This window comes from Clavispora lusitaniae (assembly GCF_014636115.1).
Source record: "Clavispora lusitaniae strain FDAARGOS_655 chromosome Unknown tig00000105_pilon, whole genome shotgun sequence".
Lineage (NCBI taxonomy): Eukaryota > Fungi > Ascomycota > Pichiomycetes > Serinales > Metschnikowiaceae > Clavispora > Clavispora lusitaniae.
The window spans coordinates 273,985-293,102 of record NW_027093978.1 but is presented as its reverse complement, the minus strand read 5'-3'; the positions used below and the strand labels follow the sequence as shown (position 1 = coordinate 293,102).

Sequence of the window (19,118 nt, the reverse complement as noted above, 5' to 3'; positions counted from 1 at the left end):
CACTAGAAAAGCGTAAAATTGCGTATATACGACCGGTGCCGGCGCGAGCGCGGGCCTTATTTCTGAATGGCGCGACAAGTCCTATGTGATATGGGCCACGCAAAATAGGGGTGGCGCAAAGAGCGTCCTTGTAGGGCGGACGTCGCGAAATGAGGCATGCGACCGGATAGCCAGATACACTAGTCATTCAACTGGGCATCAGAACACCTCACAGTGGCAAACCCACTGCACACGTAAGAATATATGGGCACAATACGCTCCAAGAAACGATGATGCTAGACTACTGGTATGTGCAGATCATGGAACCAGAGTGGAAAACCAAGTGAGGTGGGCAGTGCACAGCAGAAGACAAGGATTCCACAAACACCACACACATTCACACACGTTCGATTCCGGCGATGTTGCACGCCACCTCTTTCTTATTCTTTGAGTGGCGAGACTTTGCGCCTTACTTGGGCAACGTCTTTTCGTACTCTTTGAGCGCAGCAGTCAAAATCTCGTTTCGCCGTGTCACCATGTAAACGTCAGAAGAATTAACCACCGAGCGCCCAGCATGGTCAGCAAAGAGCTCCAAGTCCTCACCAACGCTAACAAGTTGGTTGAACACAAGCTCGACCAAAGACGCGACGAAAGAAGGGCTCGCTGCCACTTTGAGCTCGGCCGTCTTTTCCTCAACCGCCTTGGCTACGCTCAAATAGATGGATGCTTTGAGCCGAGTAGCACTATCTTCTGCCATGGTAAGAGTGTACGACACGCAACCTAGATTTCTTGAAGCCAAAAGGCATCGCGACATGGAAACGCGGCGCGCGCTCTATGCATTCTGAAGGAGACCACTATAACCGAACACAAGGCTGAAAACTACGGACAAAAGGTAGAAAAGTGCAACGAAGAGTAGAGTTAAGACAAGTTCGTTTCCTGCTCCATACATTGATCTCAAAAGCTCTTCTTTTCTCCTTGTGAAACGCCCGTTTGGCCCTGTTGCGGGGCAACCACGACGCGCGTAATGACACTTCCCAAAAGGGACAAAATTGTACAACGCGGCGTCAGATTACCAGCTGCGTGTTTTACTTCTCTTTGCTATGAATTGATCCTTTGCATCGCCTATTCTCTCTTCACCTTCTTTTTTTTTTCTTAGCTTCATTCTCCAAGAAATTCTTCCGTGCGATTGTCTTTCTTTCCTCGGCTTGTCACATCTTTCACTTCACCCAAAGTTTTACATCTTATTTGCATCGACATGTCCAAAAGGCTCTCCGACACTGCCCTCCAAAACCCAAAGAGAAAAGCACTCCAGCCAGTATGCACCCAACTAGCCACGCCTCCAACGTCACCTAACAAGAAAAGCATTGTCGATATTTCGGCCACGCTCAAAGGTCACAGCAAGAAGCTCACCTTAGTCGAAGATTCAGTATACTCACGCGCCAAGGCTCTCTTCCAAAGAGGAAACAAGGACTCGAGCCACGAGCATCTTGTGGGCAGAAAACCTGAGGCAGAAAAGTTCTCGTCGTTTCTTCGCCACAGCATCCAGCAAAGAAAATGCAGCAGTCTTTACATATCTGGTGCTCCAGGTACGGGGAAAACAGCTCAGATCAACTTATCTCTCGATGTTTTGTGCAATTTCCAGTCGAACAAAAAAGTTCACACCATCTTTGGTGCTCGCGTCCAGGTGATGCGGGTCAACTGTATGACTATTGCCAAGCCAGAAAATATCTTCAACGAGATATACAACTACATCACAGGAACCTCTAGCGGACGCAGAAAGTCCTTCGACGATTTATACACCCACCTCACACGAAAGAATCCTGATGTTGACTCAGTGGTAGTGGTGTTGGACGAAATGGATTGCCTTATTACAAAAGATCAACAGGTTTTGTTTCAATTGTTCCATTGTGCATCTCATCTTAAAAGCTCTGTGCTTAGTACGAAATTAGTCCTTGTGGGCATCTCTAATGCTCTAGATCTCACAGACAAGTTCTTACCCCGCCTCAGAAGTAACGGTTTCAATCCGGAGTCCTTACAGTTTATGCCTTACACTGGCGAACAAATCAAACAGGTTGTAATGCACAAATTGAACAGCTTGTTGGATTCAGAAAAGGAAAATTCTTCCTCCAACCAGCTACCAATTATGCATCCAGCAGCAATTCAATTGTGCTGTAAGAAATGTGCTGCCGTCACTGGTGACCTTAGGAAAGCCTTTGACATTTGCTTCAAGAGCATTGAATACGTCGAGCAAAGTGTAAGAGAGACACATGACATGAGCCAGTTGACGTTGGAAACTGCTCCAAAAGTATTAATCAGCCATGTTGCCAAAGTCTGCTCCTCTACTTTTGGCTATGATTCTCTCGCCAAAATCAAAAACTTGAATCTTCTCCAGAAGGCTGTCTTGTGTTCGCTTTTCAATATGGACAAAAACCACCCAGAAGCAAAATCATTCACAGTTAATGAGCTTTACGACTATTACTGTGCCCACACAGAGCAGATTATTGACAACCTTTTAGGTCGTCTCAAAAAGGGCGAGTTTTTAGAAATCATAAGCGCATTGGAGGCGTCTTCAACCATAATTCTTTCTTCAACAAGTCGTTCCTTCACCATGCATATAGACAACGGGAACAAGAGTGTCAAACCAGATGTTCTGTACGATGACATGTTGAAGTCAGTAGAGGACATTGGGGTGTTGAAAAAAATTCTTCTCTCGCTCAAGTGAGGAGATCATATTATTAATTGCATATATCACATTCAATACATTAAAGAATAAACACCAGCCAAGTACCTTATTATCAAGCTAGCCACGTGATTCTTTTGTGTTTCTGTCTCATAGTGAAACGGATGTACGGATGTGCTTATGCACAAAAATTCTTCACAACACCCTTATTTTACACGCTTCCCATAAATTCTAATGCACCGTATCTAATTGGCCTATAAATTACAGTTCCTACGTCTTCGCCTAGTTTTTGATCACATCAACAGGCATTTTCCCATTTACTGTGCTTCAGAGTTTTACTTTCTTTGCCACATAGACATACCGGCTAAATTACAAGTTTCATTCAATCTCCTTACTGGCCCTTCTGAATACCTCTTATAATGTCGTCAGGCTCCCGCGGAGGTCCTCCTTTGGGCAGATATGGGAGTGACAACGACTATGGGAAACGAAGGAAAAACTTTTATGCATCCTCCACTCGAAGGGATTTTAAAAGTTCAGCTGCACCTTCGACCACAAACAACCAAAGTGCAAGCTCAAATTCCTACTCTTCGTCACATTCAAAATCGTTACTGCGAGGAGACAAGTCACAGTCATATGATGCATCGACTCGGCCACGATATAGAGATGTGTCTGGAAATTCCCCTAACCTGGCGTCTTCTAGGGCAAATAGCTACAGCAAAGAGTCTAGGTATGGAAACAATGGAAGCTATCCCAAGCATTACTCTTCCTTCCAACAAGGGCACTACATTGATAGAAGTGCCTCTTATGGTTCCTTTAGCAGCAAGAGAGAAACCGATAACTATATTGGGTACAGTGGCCCCTCCCGCGAATCAACATCGCGTGACATTGTAAACAGTTCCTCCCAAAGATCGGATGGACTTTTTGTTCGAGATTCTTGGCGTGGAGAACGACCCAAGTTAAGTTCAAGTGGCTCCTCCAAGTCCTTTAGTTCCCCATCACGTTTCAATCCCAACAGCATTCCGGTTAATGCTAGAAGTACTCTGAATGGTCTCATGGATACAGCCACCAAAGAAGACACAAAAGATCGATATGACACATACGATGAGAGTTATTCCAGCCGTTGGAAACTGTCATACCCATCATCAAGACCCGAAAAGCAAAATTATTCCCCTGCTTTCAGCTCCGGAAGCAATCGATTCATGTCAAAAGACCGTGGTCGTAGTTCTGCTTTGACGAACAGCATTGGAACTTCTTCCAGGAATGACTCATTTTACCTGAAGCATTACAATGGGGGTCGATATGTGGACAGATATTCTAGAAGTCCATCTGAAGGCATAGACAAATCAACAGATAATGAGCTGCGCAGACCGCGTGAATCAATTAATGCTGATTCTGATCGATCAATGGATCATTCTAGAGACGACGAAACATATGGTGATGATTTTAATCCAATTGATTACGAAGAAAGCAATCATGATGAGAATCAAGATGAAGAAGAAGAAGATGACCAACTTGCAACTAATGACAATCTGGATGTAGAAACAGAACCATCAAAGTCCACAAATGGTGATATTAAAGACAAAGCCACTCTGAATGTCACTGAAAAAGAGGAGTTTTCATACCATACACCTACCACTGTGAGGGTGGAAGTTCTGGTGCCTGTTGACTTGAGTAACTACGTCGACTATCCTGAAGGATGCATTTATCCATTAACTCAGCTCGAAGCTCAATACGCTGAATTAAAAGAGGAGTACCATAATATCAAGCAAAGAGAAGAATCTGAAAAATCACAAGTTTCACTGACTCCCCAAAAAATATTCAAAGACATTACTGAATATTCTTCTTATCGTGATAATCTCTGGGAGTTCTCAAACACAATGAAGGAACGCATTAATGATATTCAAATAGAGAACCTAAAGACCAAGAAGAAACGTTTGTCGTTATGGTTACAGTATGAGAAAATGAGGACAGATAATGAAAGAAAGAGAAAAGATCTCGACGAGCAATTGAAAGTCATACACCCACCAGATGATGAGTCCAAACGCGAACTTGCAGCAATTGATATTCGAGTCAAACAGCAAGAGCCGGTATCCCAATTACCGTCTGTCGACACACCTCCTCATACAAGTAGGAGGGGTCGAAGACATGGAGACTTAGTCACCACTGAAGCCGAGTTTCAAGAAATTTTGAAGAGCTTAGAGAAGGAGCAGGACGAGTCTCCAATGGCCAAAGCAAAGCGTGTATCGGCGAAAATCCCCGACCTTATTTTGGATCCTATTGAGGCTTCAAATACAAAATTCATGGATTCAAACAATATCGTACATGACAAAGAGGCGTGGGCTTTGAGAATTAAGTACGACTTTGTGGATAATTTTTCAGAGAAGGAGCATGAATTATTTTGTGAAGCTTTTTGCAGATCACCCAAACGATTTGGAGAAATTGCAAGATATATGGGCGGGTTCCGTTCAGCAGAAGAATGTGTTGTTCATTACTACATGACGAAAAAGTCAGTCAACTACAAGTTTTTGGTTTCTCAATTCAAAAAGAAAGCATCGCGCAAAACATCACGAAGAAAATCATCGAAGGCGAAAGCCCTGGTCACGCCACTGAGCGAAATGGAGGGAAATATGCACGATCCTAAGTCTATGACCGCACATGAAGAACCAGAAGGGAGCTTGAAAGAAATTGAGAACACAGAACAAAAGAAAAGACAAGCTTCTCCTGTGGTCCATGATGAAGCTATTTCTTCGGATGTAGTAGAAGAACACGCCAGAAAGAAAAGCCGCAAGGGAAAAGTGAGTGAAACGGGACCACCTGAATTAGCAAGACCTGTTGTCGATAACTACCCTAAAGTTGTGCAAATCAGTCAACCTGAGGTAATTTCTCATGATCATTCGAAGGAACAAACCAATAAGGATACTCACCTAAGCGGAGTAGGTGATCCGAATGCCTACACGCAAACTCCAACTAGACATGAAGTCTTGACGTTTTCATCTGATTCTACAGATAACGATAGCAGGAAGCACAATTCCAGTTATTGGAGCATCACCGAAGTCAACGAGTTTCCTCATTTGCTCAACACGTATGGCTCTAAGTGGACAAGTATTGCTGAAAAACTTGCAACAAAAACGGCTACCATGGTTCGGAATTACTATCAGCGCAATGCAGAGAAGAATGGTTGGAATGAACTAGTTGCAGCAGCGGATATGCGTCTTGGACATAATCCTACTGATGACGGAAGAAAAATCAGTAGCGTGGATGCAACTATCGTTGTCAAACCTCAAAGAACTACTAGTGGTGAGAATTTTGTGAACGGAACCGAGTACAACACGAGACTTGAAACGCAGCAGAGTATAGGAGGAAAACTAGACTCAACAGTTCAGATGGGTACATTTCAGCATCCTATGCAATTGGGATTATCAACTTCTGGGATTGAAAACACCGCAGCCAAAATCCTGGACCGGAATGTGACCACAAAGAATGAAGCTCTGGAGCTTCACCAGAATATCAGTTCGCGAGCCGGCGAGGGTCAAAAGCCATCGATTATGAGTTTACTTAACAACGATACGACTCCAGTGAAACCTACAAGTTCGGGCACACAGTTTATTCCACTGAGGGCAAATAATCTCTCTGCGTTATTGAACGCACACTCATCACCGACAGCACCAAAGGATGAGCGTGTTGCAGATCGGAGAAACAGCATCAAATCCCTTCTTCAAGACTAGAGCTTCCCTAATGTACCATAGTAACGCAATTACGAAAGAATCCAGCTGCCCATATTTGGGCCGGCAGTGTATTATATAGATAAATTTAATGGAGGATACAAACTGTTACTTGAGACGTAATAAAATTGGATCAAATTTAAGTGCGTGATTCCTCTGACCGAATCCACATCCATGGGAGATTCGCACAGATAACCTGTGTCACACACGTACTACCGAAAAATCTTTTTGAACTTTACGCTCGGTCTGACCTTATTTATACGTGGAAAGCAATGTCGTTGGCCAAAATTGGATATGCCCGTACATTTCTGAGGCTACTTTCAAATGGTTTGCCTAGACTTCAGTCAGCGATTCCTCCAGCAGAACCTGGGCATGATTTGGCCACAGATGTTTCTAGTGGGAGACCGCTAGTCCCAAAACCCAAACCTAGTGATCCTAGGCCAGTCCGTTTCGCCATGAGCAATTTGAATCCAGACGTGATGAGCAACTGGGAGCTTGAAAGATTGAGAATTGTGCCCAAGTTGGCCACGTTCTACGGTGGAAACCCGGTTCATGAAGATAACATGAACCAGTTGAATGCTTTGGTCAGAAAGTACAAGAATTTGCCAACTAGGGTGTTAGATGAGAAAGAGTTAAAAGCTTACAAATTTGTATCACTCGAGGACTATAGAAAAAGAGCACAGTCGGGAACCCGGCTCAAGATTGGCCACCATAAGGAGTTGTTGGAGCTATTGAACAGATTAAGAAGTATTGAACCCGAGTTGATGCCCAAGGAAGTTTTTGAGGTATTGCAAAAATATTCTTCGGCTCTGGAAGACAAGAAGCAAGTGGTGCAAACCGCGATCAAAACGTTGGACAAGTACGGGCGTGCGAACACAGTTGGAAAAAGAAAAAGAGCAGTGGCGAATATTTCTATGGTCAAGGGAGAAGGTTTGGTTCTTGTTAATGGAAAAAGTTTCCTCGAGTATTTCAAACGGGACATTGACCGCTCGAAGATTGGATACCCGTTCAAGGTGGTGAGCCAAGAGGGTCAGTACAATGTTTTCATCACCACTGAAGGTGGCGGAATTAGTGGACAAGCTGAGGCAGCGATGTATGGTATTTCCAAAGCCTTGGTTGTTTTCAACCCGTTGTTCAAGTCTCGCTTGAGATTGGCAGGCTTGATGACGAGAGACGCCAGAAAGGTGGAGAGAAAGAAGCCAGGCAAGGTAAAGGCCAGAAAATCGCCTACTTGGGTCAAACGTTAATCTACTTGTATATATCACTTATCAATCACAATGCATCTTTATGTGGCACGAGACCTCGGGTGCAGATGTCATGCTTTACTTAGACAAGGGTCAGTCGTGGGGCGCCTTAAGAACGACAAGCCACATACTAGGCTAGACCTCTGCTACCGTCAATCCTTTTCAATAACAAAACAAAGTAAGAGGTCTAATTACTCTCCAGTTCTAAATACCTCAACACACTTTCGAGCTCGCCCTTCTCGTACCGGGTGATTTTGCCTTGAAAGCTGGCACCCTTGCCACCACCTTTCAAGTTTGACAAAAGTTTCTTGAGCTCTCCTTGGATCTCTTCCGCACGCGGTCCCATGATTTTCACCATCCCGCCAGTTCCGGATTTGTAATCCCCATTGATAAGAACGATCGTGCAACTGTCTGTTAAGTTGACACCGGAATCCTTATTTCCATTAATCAACGTTAAAAGTTCCTTTTGAAAGAGTGTAAGGTACTCAGCAGAATTATCGCTTCTGTACTCAGTCGCCAATGTAGCTGTTTTATTCTTGAAAATGTTGAACACCTCGTCAGCACGAATCTTGGCAAGTTCTTTGAGCAAAGAACTTTCCCGTGATTGAGACTTTTTATAATTCATATTAAGGTCAGAAACCTTCTGAGAAACTTCTTCAATCAGGCATGACAACAGCGAACCCAGTGTATCCTTCAAGATCTTATGGTACGAGGTCAAAAGCTTGGAGACGCGAGAACCACAAACGAAATGTAATCTAGAATGCCCACCTCTGATGTTTGCTTGGTGTAAGAAAGATACACCTTGAACTTGACTGGTCGAAGTTAAATGAGTTCCACAACAAGGATTTGCGTCAAGATCCCCAATCTTGACTATCCGAATGATACCTTTAGACAAATCATAATCATCTGGGATGTGCGAAGTATCAATTTCTCCTCCATGTTCATCAGGAGTGGTGACAGTGATGGGAATGGCCTGCAAAATGAGATCATTGACTTTCTGGCTAACTTCTTCCAAAATGTCGTCGTCAACCTTCTTCGGTAATTCGATATAGTTGATCATGTCACCCATAGACCAGCTCAAAGTTTCCAAGTCATAAGTGTCGAAAACCGCCGATATTAAATGTTGCCCCGTGTGCTGTTGCATGATATCAATTCTGCGGTCCCAGTCTACTTTCAAAGTGACATTGGTTCCAATTTCTACAGGTTGTGGAACAACATGTACGGCTTTCAAACCTTGACGTAAAACCTGCTGAACCTCTATAGCTGTTTCATTCGGCAAGATGATAGCCCCAGTGTCGCTTGGCTGACCGCCTCCCTCAGGGAAAAGAACTGTATCTTTGAATTCCACAGCGTACAATTTTTCTTTCGCTTGAGCGTTCTTCTTCCCTTGTTTTTCTTTTGATGGAGAAAGCGCCTCATATTCCTTGCATGACATAACCACAGTTTGGAGAGTCTTCAAAAAAGAATTTTTTTGGCAAGCCAAGGCCCCTACAATAGAAGGCATTGCAAGCGACATTTTAGGATGAATGTAGATTGGATAAGTGATTACAAATTACTCACGACAAGAGGTTGACTGCGCGCGAAATGAGAGCGGAATTTTAAGTCCTTCCATTTCTTTGATGACCCAGTATGAATTGACACAGACACTTTGGAATCTCATTAAGAGCTCTTCATTACCTAATGAAGAAATTGATCGCATTGGTTCAAAGAAACTGATAACACACAAGGAGCTCATTCGATTCTATCGCGAACACCGGCCTTGTTCGTCATTACTTGAGTTGGTGAGAAGTACTCGCATGGTGATCCCGAACAAGAACACAAGAAATGAAACCATCCCAAAAACAAAAGAGTTCTTGGAGTCTATGGAGCTTCTCAAATTGAAAGCGAAAGAAGAAGAGTATCGCAAACTCGTGGGTACAAGCACAGATATGAACTTCGTGTTTACACATGATCCAAATGAAGAACCTTTCAATCCATCGCGAGAAATCAAACAGACAAGAAGTCATATCACGACGATATTCAATATTTTCATAAGCGTGGGCAGTGTTGTGTATGCAATTTGGTACTGGACCGACACATCATGGAAAATCAAAGACAGTTACAGAGTGTTGCTTTGTCTCTTTTTCGGGCTACTAATATTGGTTGCTGAAGTTGTTGTTTACATTGGATACTTGAACAAAATTGAAGACGCAAGGATCAAGGAAAAGGAAAAGAAAGAAATCAAAAAAGTGGTCCGCAGCATCACTCTTCATTAACTTCTCTCAGCGCGATAGTTGCAAATGGTGGGGATTGAGGGAGCATATTAATATCAACAAACTTAGCTTCTGGCTTTGGAACAGGCTTATAAATTTTCTTGTCGTTCACCTCCAACTGCTTATAATAACTCCACTTTAACAAGGTTAAGAAGAGAGACAAAAACTTGAAATCTGGCCACAACGTATCAACGAACTCAATAGAACACTTAGTGGTGCATTGCCACAACAAGAAGTCACTTAATCTGTAATGACCACTTGTACGAATTAATATGTCGAGAGGACGTGATTCCAGACCGAAATACATATTGTCGTCGAGCACCTTAGTGTTAATATCCTCTCTTGTGATCCCATTAGCTTTTCTCTTCATAGCTACTATTTTGATAGCATTGGTGATATCATCTCTTGATGTGTACGGGGTACAAATGTTGAGGATTTTCTGACTGTCAGGAAAAAGTGACTTTTCTTCTACGACTGTGAGGTCCCTTGCAACATTTTCAGGCAATAAGGATTTGTTTCCAATGACCCTCACCCTAATCTTATACTGCTTCAAGATAGACTCATCACTAGAAATTAGTGCAGCAAGTCGAGAAGTGAGTAATTCAAATATATCATCAATTTCTTCCTGAGGTCTACTGAAGTTTTCAATAGAAAAAGCGTACACAGTAATTTCAGGAATTCCTAATTTGAAGCAGCATTGCAAAATCTTATAAAGTTAGTATTCTTCCTAAAAGATATGGCGGATACCACTTACACTTGTTAATGAATCGGCTCCAGCCGTGTGGCCCTGTTTCAGATCGACACCCCTCTTTTTGGCAAAGCGCCTATTCCCATCCATAATCAAACCAAGATGACCAGGAACGGGTCCTGAAGATAATACGTCCATCATGATCTTCTTTGTGAGGTTCAACGGAATCCACAGCAATGGAAGTCTCAGAAATATGTCTAATACAGACTGGATTGGTGTTACATCCAACATTGAAAGTACAGGAAATAAGTAAAGAAGGGAATACTAAATGAGCACAAAGTGCATAGAATGGTTTTATTTATACTTAAGGTTGTCCAATGCACAAATGAATGGCTGCAAAAACGATAAAGGGCCAACGACATTTATGGCTTGCGACCAATAAAATAAAATAAAATAAAATATTATTGCATCATACCCCTTGTATCAAGCGGAAAAAATAGAAAAATAAAAATATAGATACTGTGTAAGAAAATTATACGAGTATCATCTAATTTTGCATACGAGTATATAGTATATACTCCTGGTACCTACCTGTTTCAGTCTTGCTTTAGTGTGAGTTTAAAGATTGCACCAAGCTTCTGACAATTACTTCAAAAGACAAAATATAGACTCTACAAAAGGACTGATGTTCCCTTCCCAATAAAGAGGTCTACTTTTTTTTGCTTTCATTTCATTTTTCATTTACATCACTTCTTCGAGTTATTTGTTTTCATCTCTGCGGATACTTCACTAAATTATCGTCTTTCGATAACCGAGTATCAGCCTGTATATAAAGCACTTTGTTTACATGATTGCACACTGGGTCTCATCTACTAGGGAAAAGACTGCACAGGTAGCCCGATCTTCCAGAGCCAAATTTAATATTGGCGAAACATTCAAGGTTAAAGGATCCAAATATCTCAAAAAAGCAATGTCTTCCTTTAAGAAGTCCGACGGTGCCATAGGTGACTCTAGAAAACGTCAGAGCAAAAAAGACGAGGCGATAAGGCGCAAGATCGAGTATGAACTTTCTAAGAAAAGAGGCCAAAGTTCAAGAACTTCTCGAAAGAACAAAGCTGTCCCTGGAACAGTTCTGTACTTGAAGCCTTCCGAAGCAATAATATGCAAAAAGAATGCCACAGTTTATCAAGCTGCACAATTAATGTCAGCCAGAAGAGAGAACTGTATCCTTGTTGTCAATGATGATGGCGAGTTGATTGGAATATTTACCGCTAAAGATTTAGCTTTCCGAGTTGTAGGGTCGGGCCTCAATGCGAATGCTACACTCATTGAACAAATTATGACTCCGCTGCCTATTTGCGCAAATGCGGATAGTCCCGCATCTGAGGCTTTGACGTTGATGGTCGAAAAGGGATTTAGACACTTGCCTGTTCTTGACGATAAAAGCCGCATCGTTGGAGTCTTAGATATCACTAAGTCTTATGCCCAGCAAATGGAGAAGTTGGAGAGATTACATGCCTCCTCAAAGAACCTTTATGAGGCATTGGATTCTGTGCACAATGAAATGGGTGTTGCAGATCAACCACGTCATATTTTTGAGTACTTTGAAGATTTGAAACTGAAAATGGATGGTCCCACATTACTGTCTGTTTTAGACTCAGCAACAACCCCCATCTATACAAATGTGAAGTGCTCTGTGTTGGAGGCAACCATTCAAATGAAGGAAAATAGGACTACAGCAGTTTTGGTGAATGATACCAGCGGCGAATTAACGGGTATCTTCACATCCAAAGATGTGGTTTTACGAGTAATTGCTGCAGGTTTAAACCCCAAAACATGCTCTGTAGTGAGAGTGATGACTCCACAGCCAGACGTTGCCAACGAGAGAACTTCAATTCAGCAGGCATTGCGCCAAATGTTTGAGGGACATTATTTAAACTTACCTGTTGTGGATAACGAAGGTGACATTATTGGTATTGTGGACGTCTTGAAGCTCACATATGCCACTTTGAACCAAATCAAAAGGATTGAACAAAGCTCTCGTACTCTGGATTCTGTGGAAGAGTCAAGCGAAGGCCCAGCGTGGAACAAGTTTTGGACCTCTCTAGATAACGATTCTGACTATGCAAATTCTGATTCTTTGGCAAGTGCCCCAGATGTAACACCATCCGAGATGCAACTGTTCAACATCGAGATTGGACCTTCTGATTCTGTATCAGCCGTTGAAGCGCTGCTGTTATTGAAACAATCTAGCAAAAGCATGTCAAATATATCATTGACAGAATCCTTCACATTCAAGTTCAAGTCTCCTGCGATGCATGGCCGCGTCCACCGAGTATCACTCAAGCAAACGGATACTTTAAGTGATTTAAGAAGTGTCATAAACGAAAAGTTGCATTCTAAGGACCTTGAAGCAATCGATGCAACTTTAGAAGGACATGAGGCGTATGCTATTAGCTATGTTGATGATGAAGGTGACATTGTATCCATTACATCAGACAATGACTTGAAAGACTGCATTCGGATAAACCAACAGTTACAAAGTACCAAGGCGGACTTATTTATTCACAACCCGAACTTGCCGGCTATCTCAGAGCACACTTCGAAACAGCGCAAGAGCAAGAACGACAAAGAAGTGATCAGTGGAGTGTCCAATACCGTACTTCTTCTGGCAGCTATTGGCGCTGCCACTTTACTTGCTACAGTATTTTTGGTCTCACGTCGCAAGTAAGCTAAACAGCGATCCCTGTGTACGAGAAATATCCTTTTTATATATACAAGTCGTTTACCTATGTGGATGTGGCGCCTAAGGGCTAGCAGAAGCCCTCACCTTCTCCACGAGTTCGTCCAATACCTTCTTTTGCTCCTCCTCTGTGCGTTCCCTGTTCAAGTAAACGTTTGCGGTTTCAGAGAAATCCTCTGGTCTCAAAACAATAGCGTTTGGATTTCTCTCGCTCGACCATCTGTGTGCGATCACTTTTCTCAACTCCAGGTATAAGTAATCCACGTTGTGCGCCCGGGTCATAGTGTAGTCGCTAATGTCAAAACCTAATCTCAGTTGCAAGGCTTTGGCAAAGTCAAATCTGAACTGCAAGTCTGCCAAAGAGATATCAGAGAATTTGTTCGGACTGATGGTGCTGCCTTTCAACTCAGAGTAAGTGTCGCATATCGCTTCGGCAACAGACTCCGGAGTGAAAGAAGATTCTATATCCTGGGCACGGACCACCTTTGATTTCCATTGGATGATCTTAAAATCTGGCATGTCTTCTGCGGCATTGAATGGTTTATAATCTGGCGAGTTGTTTCTGTCCAAGATTACGATTTTGGATGAGGCATCCACTTCGTACTCATCTTGCTTTTCGATGATTTCCTTCTTTTTGGCCTCTTTGGTACCAAAAAAATTACCGAGAAAAGATCTGGGCACCGCTGACGAAAACGGTCTTATGCTTCTAGCAAGGGCCGGCGCTTTAATCATGGGTAGATATGAAATCCAGAAATCGCAGTGGAAAATTTGGTAAACCAGTGTAACCCTGCGTGCAGGCCACATACAATTTAGTTGATGCTCAACCAAACTGAGATACTACTTCTATCGTAGATCTGTTCTTGTCTACTAAATGTAATCCCCTTGTAATACGGTTGTCATTTTCCTTGCTATATGTTTTTGCCTGTTTCACTTCCTAGTGTGATAATAACATCTCGTCGTTTATTATATGTGTGGAGTTCATGCTACGTTATGAATCTCGTTTTTCCTAGTTGTCATCATTGGTCATTCAGTAAGACCTGCAAAAGTCATAGTACATCTCCAAGACGTCGATTTCTAATCTTCTCCTCCTAGTTACCTTTCATTAGTTCTTGGACTTCCATCTTCTCCGCATAAAGAACATCACTGCGACGCTGAAAAAAGCAATACCAAAGACTAAACCTATGCAATTTTGTTGTGCACCTTGTACCGGCTGTTCAACGAAGACGTCGAAGTTGCGCTTATTGTTTGGGTTGTTGATACTTGCTGGGAGAGTACTATCGGCCAGCGGAATGACCAATGTAGATAAAGGCAGAGGATTCAGCGACGCTGTAGGTGTGGCAGGTTCTGTGGTAACTGTTACCTGGCCCTGGTCACACCAATCATGAACCGGGATACAGTTAATATATTTGCACCAGGAACACTTGTTGCCCTCGTCTCGCATCCCTTTCGAGTATAAATTACGGAAAAGCAAAGCGAAAAAGAGGATAGCCAACGTCAAGCAAATCACACGGAGGACCATCCACACTGTCGCTTTCCACGCAACTTTGTCATGCCACTTGTTCATTGGGTTCCAATTGTTGAGGAAAAGTTGCCACGTACGAGTGTCAGGTTCGTATGTATAAACACCATCGACGTACACGTGGGAGGGATCCTGTAAAAGAACAACAGATAAAAGAAGTCCCATACAAAATCCGCCAATATGGCTAAAATTGTCCAAGCCAGGCAAAAGACCAAGCGCAAACGAAACTAGCACTTCAAATACCATCACTGCCATAAAAAGCCCGTAACGTTTAGTGCCGTACATGTTTGTGTTTTTGCGTCCACTGAAAATGAAGAGAAGCATGTTCGTGGCAATGATTCCGAAAAGAGCACCCAGCGCCCCGGTAGAGGCAATTCCGTCTGGCGAGAAATTAGCCCCCAATAAAAATCCAGCAATGCCACTTGCCATATATATTACGCCAAACTTTAACCATCCAATTTGTCTTTCCACGGCTGCTCCCATCGTAAGTTGGAGAAGCATGTTGAATGCTATATGAAGAAACCCAGCGTGTAAGAAAATTGGGGTCACAACACGATACCATTGGTCTGGAATGAACTCACCGTCGACTTCGCGAACGCCACTGAGACCACAGAGTTCACTTAAGTTGCAAACATCCGAATCCAGTGACGTGGAGTTTGGACATGGAAAGTTGATCGTTGTATCCAGAGTGATGTTGGTGATTCGATGCATACATGGCACATATCGAGCTCCCATATTGATAAGTAAATACGGCGATGGCCCAATCATGGGGTTGAAATATGGTTTAGTCTGAAGTGGCGAGCCTGTGAGACGGCCCATTTTGGCAAGTTCCGCGATGAAAACAGCAACTTGTATCACTGTAGCCAACATGGTAAACCATGGTAATTTTGTGACATGATAGCGTGGCAAGCGCTGCTCCAATTTGATGCGATTGCGCTCGTGTTGTCGCAGACTAGGCTTATCCGTGTATGGAGGCTCTGGTGGCAAGTCCAGCCTCCCTGCGTGTGGGTAAGTGACCTCAGGGGCAAAAACAGGCTGGTATGGGTAAAGGGCAGCTTCAGAACCCGTAGGTTGCAGCTCAGGGTATACACGATATCCATTTGTTTCTGGGGTTATCGTTGATGAGTCAAATGGATTGCGTGGGTCTTGAAAAGGGTTAGAAAAAGTGGAAAGTTCATGCTGCTCCGCAGAAGAAGGTGGATAGTCAGTGAAGGGGGCGTTAGGATCTGGAAGTGGCTTGGCAAGGTTGAGCGAGCGCTCATGGCGGTAAGACCTTTCAGGATCATTCTGAGCAAAAACGAACGACTCAGAGTCTGATTTGGGTAAGTTTTCGTCGCTAACATTGCGAACGAATTTTGATCGGAAGTCGGCCATACAATGAAAGAGCTCAGATCAAGAGCCTAAGGCGAGAAATGACGAGAATGTGGGAGCAGGAAAGGTTGCGTTAGTCGCCCGAAACCAGTTGGAAAAGAGTGGATAGGATAAGGTGAAAGGCCCGAAATCTAAAATAAGCAAGATTGGTATGCGGAGATCAACACTTTGTGGCTTAGTTAGAGAAAACCCGCAGTTTCTTGTCTTTCTTTTTCATGCATCTCTCCTAGGTGTCTTTTGCCCAAACGCAGGTACAGTGCGATCTCCGCTATGTGCCGGACTATGGAACGTGGTTCTTACTCCATTCGCTCTTCTCGTGTTCTCACTAACGTCATGTTCTAAAACGGTTAAAAAATCCAGTTAGTACACAGACAAAATTTTTCCCAGCAAAATTGTGTTTTGAATAGTTTCAATTAAACGTTTATGAGCAGATACGTCACTTTTGTTTCTGTTTGTAGATTTCGTCTATCCAATTCGTTTCTTTTTGCAATCGCATTGTCTATTCCTTCATTGTCTTTTAACCTCATTCAGGTAATTGTCGGTTAACGATATTAAACTATCGTCTTTTCATGAATCTTTTGTTTGCTCTGATCTTGCACTAATTTTGCGTCTTCTTATTGTGTTTGGCTTTAGTACACTTGTTTTTTGTAGGACAGTTTGATCGAAGCACACGACGACAACGCTGCATTGCTATTACAACGCTCGGCTATGCCTACCGAGATGCCGGGCGAAACTTGCTACCTGTCATTGACCTATTGTTTTCCGCATCGGATGTAAGTTATCGCCTGAACTCCGTATCGTATTTCCTGGTTCGTTCTATTTCTTTGCCGATTCCGCACCTGAATTGCCTACTCTTGCATTCTTTCTGGCACATATAATTCTTCTTTTTCCTAAAGTCTCCGTTCCTTACTAGAAGTGCTATTCAACTCAGAAGAGAGTAGCCAGTTGTGATTCGAATGAGTCAATCTGCCACTCTGATGTTGAAGCACATTCCTTCGAAGCATCAACACTCATGGGTGGGTACTTTAGGTTATAAGTAAATTTCCGGTCTTAAATGTATCTCTGAAGTCATCTCTTTTTCAGTATGGAAATTCTGTCGAACAGAGGACCATCACTTGCTTTGCGCATACCTTACCCAACAGTAGATTGGCTTTCTCAGAAGAATACATAACCAGAAACGGCCAGATCCGAATGGCATCCATTGGCAAAATTAAGAACATAAACTCTCTAGGTAAGAAGAGCTACTGTCGAATGACATGTGAATATCACCATTTAGCAATTATTATGCTCTAAGTTTACCACGTAAGTTCTCGTTATAAAATATCATCACTTTCCACCTAAATACCTTTTGTGGCTCATGTGTAAGCATGTTTCCCATCGTTGCGTCAGAAATCACATGGATACTATCTCATCATACTTCATTGTACAATATTGAATCGGAGTTACCTATTACCTATATCCCTACTTAAACAAGCTCTCGTTGGACAATGGGTCCGCCTTCATCACCATCTCTCTGCGCTTTACTTTACGGTCCAAAGCAGCTGTAGCACGGGACCTAGCCTGTTCTGCTGCCTGTTGTTTCAATTGAGCCCTGACAGCATTAGGAGAAACGTATTGCTTGTTCTCATAGATCTTGGGTCCACCAAACGAACCTTCCAAAATCGTGATCAATGTCATGACAAAACGTGGTCCAATTTCCACCAAGGACAAACCTTCGGTGTCAACAGCATCTTCTGATTCTTTAGCATCAACTGTTTCGGCAATCTGGTAGTTACGGACCCAGATTTTGTTGTCGACAATAGAGAATGTCATCACATGGTCAATGAAGGGCTTAGATTTTCTGGCATTAGGCGGAACCCCAAATGTATGTGTGAACATCTCCTTGATGAGCAGGTGGTGAGCAGAGTCGGTAAAGGACTTGTCAAAACTCAAAATGGGGCGGGAGCCCTTCAAGCAATTGCCCGTAAAGTTCAATTCGTCCAAAGTATGCATGTTCTGGATGTAGAATTTCATCGTAGGTCCGTTAGGCGGCTTGGAAATCCAAAGGTAGAGATCCTGGTGCTTTCTGGCCTCGAAGAAGAAAATGTTGTTACAGTTGTACAACTCTGCCACTTCGTTAAGCTGGTTCAAGTTCTTTTTCGAGTCGAACTTGGGTTCTTTTCTTGCGTGCGGCATCAACTGGAGCAAATCTTGGATCAAGTGGCGGTGTCTGTAAGTGACACCACGCGACGAGATCACCAAGACTCTTTGTCTGTTGATGTGCTTGGCCTTTTCGGAACTGTCTTTCGACAGCTTAGACTGCAACGCTTTGTAGATGGCAGACATGGGAGAAGAGGTAGATAGGTTTTTTTCAATGGAGATGAGCTTTGGTATACAGGCCCATAGCTTCGCGCTCGGAAATTCCACAATTCGGCCAAGATATGCTCAAGGCTAGAAAGCCTAGCTGTACTTGAAATGATTTCGCCACAATTAAATGGAGATATAACATTGAAGAGACAACGCAAGAAACTTAAAACCAAAATAAAAAAAAAAAATTGAAACAAGTGAGATAAGAAAAATAATTCAGGAAATGAAAACGTAAAATCAGAAGAAACTCTCATACAATAAAATACCCATGAATATTCATTTGCTATGTATATGCTCTGCATCTATACTCTAGTGCTTTTCTTCCAAGTGCTTGGCCAAGAAGTCTTTGACGAACTTTTCTTCCTCAGGTGAAGAAGCGCCAATGGCTGGGTGGGTTGGCTTTGGTGGACCCCAAGGCTTTGGGGCAGCGACAAAAACAACAGCGCCCAAAGTGGCAAGGGCCAAAACATGTGGTTGGACGGATCTTCCGAGGATAGTGTATGCGGCACCCATAGTTGTAGACTGAGAAAAGAAGTTGGATTCTACGGTGAGTTTTTCATGAGTTAACCTCGAG

At 43.0% G+C, this 19,118-nt stretch overlaps 10 protein-coding genes across 10 annotated transcripts; 5 read left to right on the top strand and 5 right to left on the bottom strand. All coding sequences in view use genetic code 12, as the record gives it.

The window, feature by feature from the left end:
* Positions 1-448: 448 nt before the first annotated feature.
* FOB63_003129 (uncharacterized protein) lies at positions 449-793 on the bottom strand (the record flags this gene model as incomplete). The annotated part of the gene is made up of 1 exon (XM_002615780.1): positions 449-793. The coding sequence occupies one exon, from the start codon at positions 791-793 to the stop codon at positions 449-451; it is 345 nt and encodes a 114-aa protein (XP_002615826.1).
* Positions 794-1,003: 210 nt separating this feature from the next.
* CDC6 (AAA family ATPase) lies at positions 1,004-2,701 on the top strand (the record flags this gene model as incomplete). Its single annotated transcript, XM_002615781.2, has 2 exons — positions 1,004-1,059; positions 1,150-2,701. The coding sequence occupies 2 exons, from the start codon at positions 1,004-1,006 to the stop codon at positions 2,699-2,701; spliced, it is 1,608 nt and encodes a 535-aa protein (XP_002615827.2).
* A 377-nt stretch (positions 2,702-3,078) lies between these two features.
* On the top strand, positions 3,079-6,384 carry SNT1 (Snt1p; the record flags this gene model as incomplete). Its single annotated transcript, XM_002615782.2, has 1 exon — positions 3,079-6,384. One exon carries the CDS (start codon positions 3,079-3,081, stop codon positions 6,382-6,384), a length of 3,306 nt encoding a protein of 1,101 aa, XP_002615828.2.
* Positions 6,385-6,653: 269 nt separating this feature from the next.
* On the top strand, positions 6,654-7,628 carry MRPS9 (mitochondrial 37S ribosomal protein uS9m; the record flags this gene model as incomplete). Its single annotated transcript, XM_002615783.1, has 1 exon — positions 6,654-7,628. The coding sequence occupies one exon, from the start codon at positions 6,654-6,656 to the stop codon at positions 7,626-7,628; it is 975 nt and encodes a 324-aa protein (XP_002615829.1).
* Positions 7,629-7,812: 184 nt separating this feature from the next.
* FOB63_003125 (putative alanine--tRNA ligase) lies at positions 7,813-9,141 on the bottom strand (the record flags this gene model as incomplete). Its single annotated transcript, XM_002615784.1, has 1 exon — positions 7,813-9,141. One exon carries the CDS (start codon positions 9,139-9,141, stop codon positions 7,813-7,815), a length of 1,329 nt encoding a protein of 442 aa, XP_002615830.1.
* A 103-nt stretch (positions 9,142-9,244) lies between these two features.
* Positions 9,245-9,880, top strand: VPH2 (Vph2p; the record flags this gene model as incomplete). Its single annotated transcript, XM_002615785.1, has 1 exon — positions 9,245-9,880. One exon carries the CDS (start codon positions 9,245-9,247, stop codon positions 9,878-9,880), a length of 636 nt encoding a protein of 211 aa, XP_002615831.1.
* Positions 9,881-11,388: 1,508 nt separating this feature from the next.
* FOB63_003123 (uncharacterized protein) lies at positions 11,389-13,296 on the top strand (the record flags this gene model as incomplete). The annotated part of the gene is made up of 1 exon (XM_002615787.2): positions 11,389-13,296. The coding sequence occupies one exon, from the start codon at positions 11,389-11,391 to the stop codon at positions 13,294-13,296; it is 1,908 nt and encodes a 635-aa protein (XP_002615833.2).
* A 75-nt stretch (positions 13,297-13,371) lies between these two features.
* Positions 13,372-14,112, bottom strand: FOB63_003122 (mitochondrial 54S ribosomal protein YmL13; the record flags this gene model as incomplete). Its single annotated transcript, XM_002615788.1, has 1 exon — positions 13,372-14,112. The coding sequence occupies one exon, from the start codon at positions 14,110-14,112 to the stop codon at positions 13,372-13,374; it is 741 nt and encodes a 246-aa protein (XP_002615834.1).
* A 298-nt stretch (positions 14,113-14,410) lies between these two features.
* RBD1 (Rbd1p) lies at positions 14,411-16,201 on the bottom strand (the record flags this gene model as incomplete). The annotated part of the gene is made up of 1 exon (XM_002615789.1): positions 14,411-16,201. One exon carries the CDS (start codon positions 16,199-16,201, stop codon positions 14,411-14,413), a length of 1,791 nt encoding a protein of 596 aa, XP_002615835.1.
* Positions 16,202-17,659: 1,458 nt separating this feature from the next.
* Positions 17,660-18,523, bottom strand: CSI2 (Csi2p; the record flags this gene model as incomplete). The annotated part of the gene is made up of 1 exon (XM_002615790.1): positions 17,660-18,523. One exon carries the CDS (start codon positions 18,521-18,523, stop codon positions 17,660-17,662), a length of 864 nt encoding a protein of 287 aa, XP_002615836.1.
* Positions 18,524-19,118: the final 595 nt, after the last annotated feature.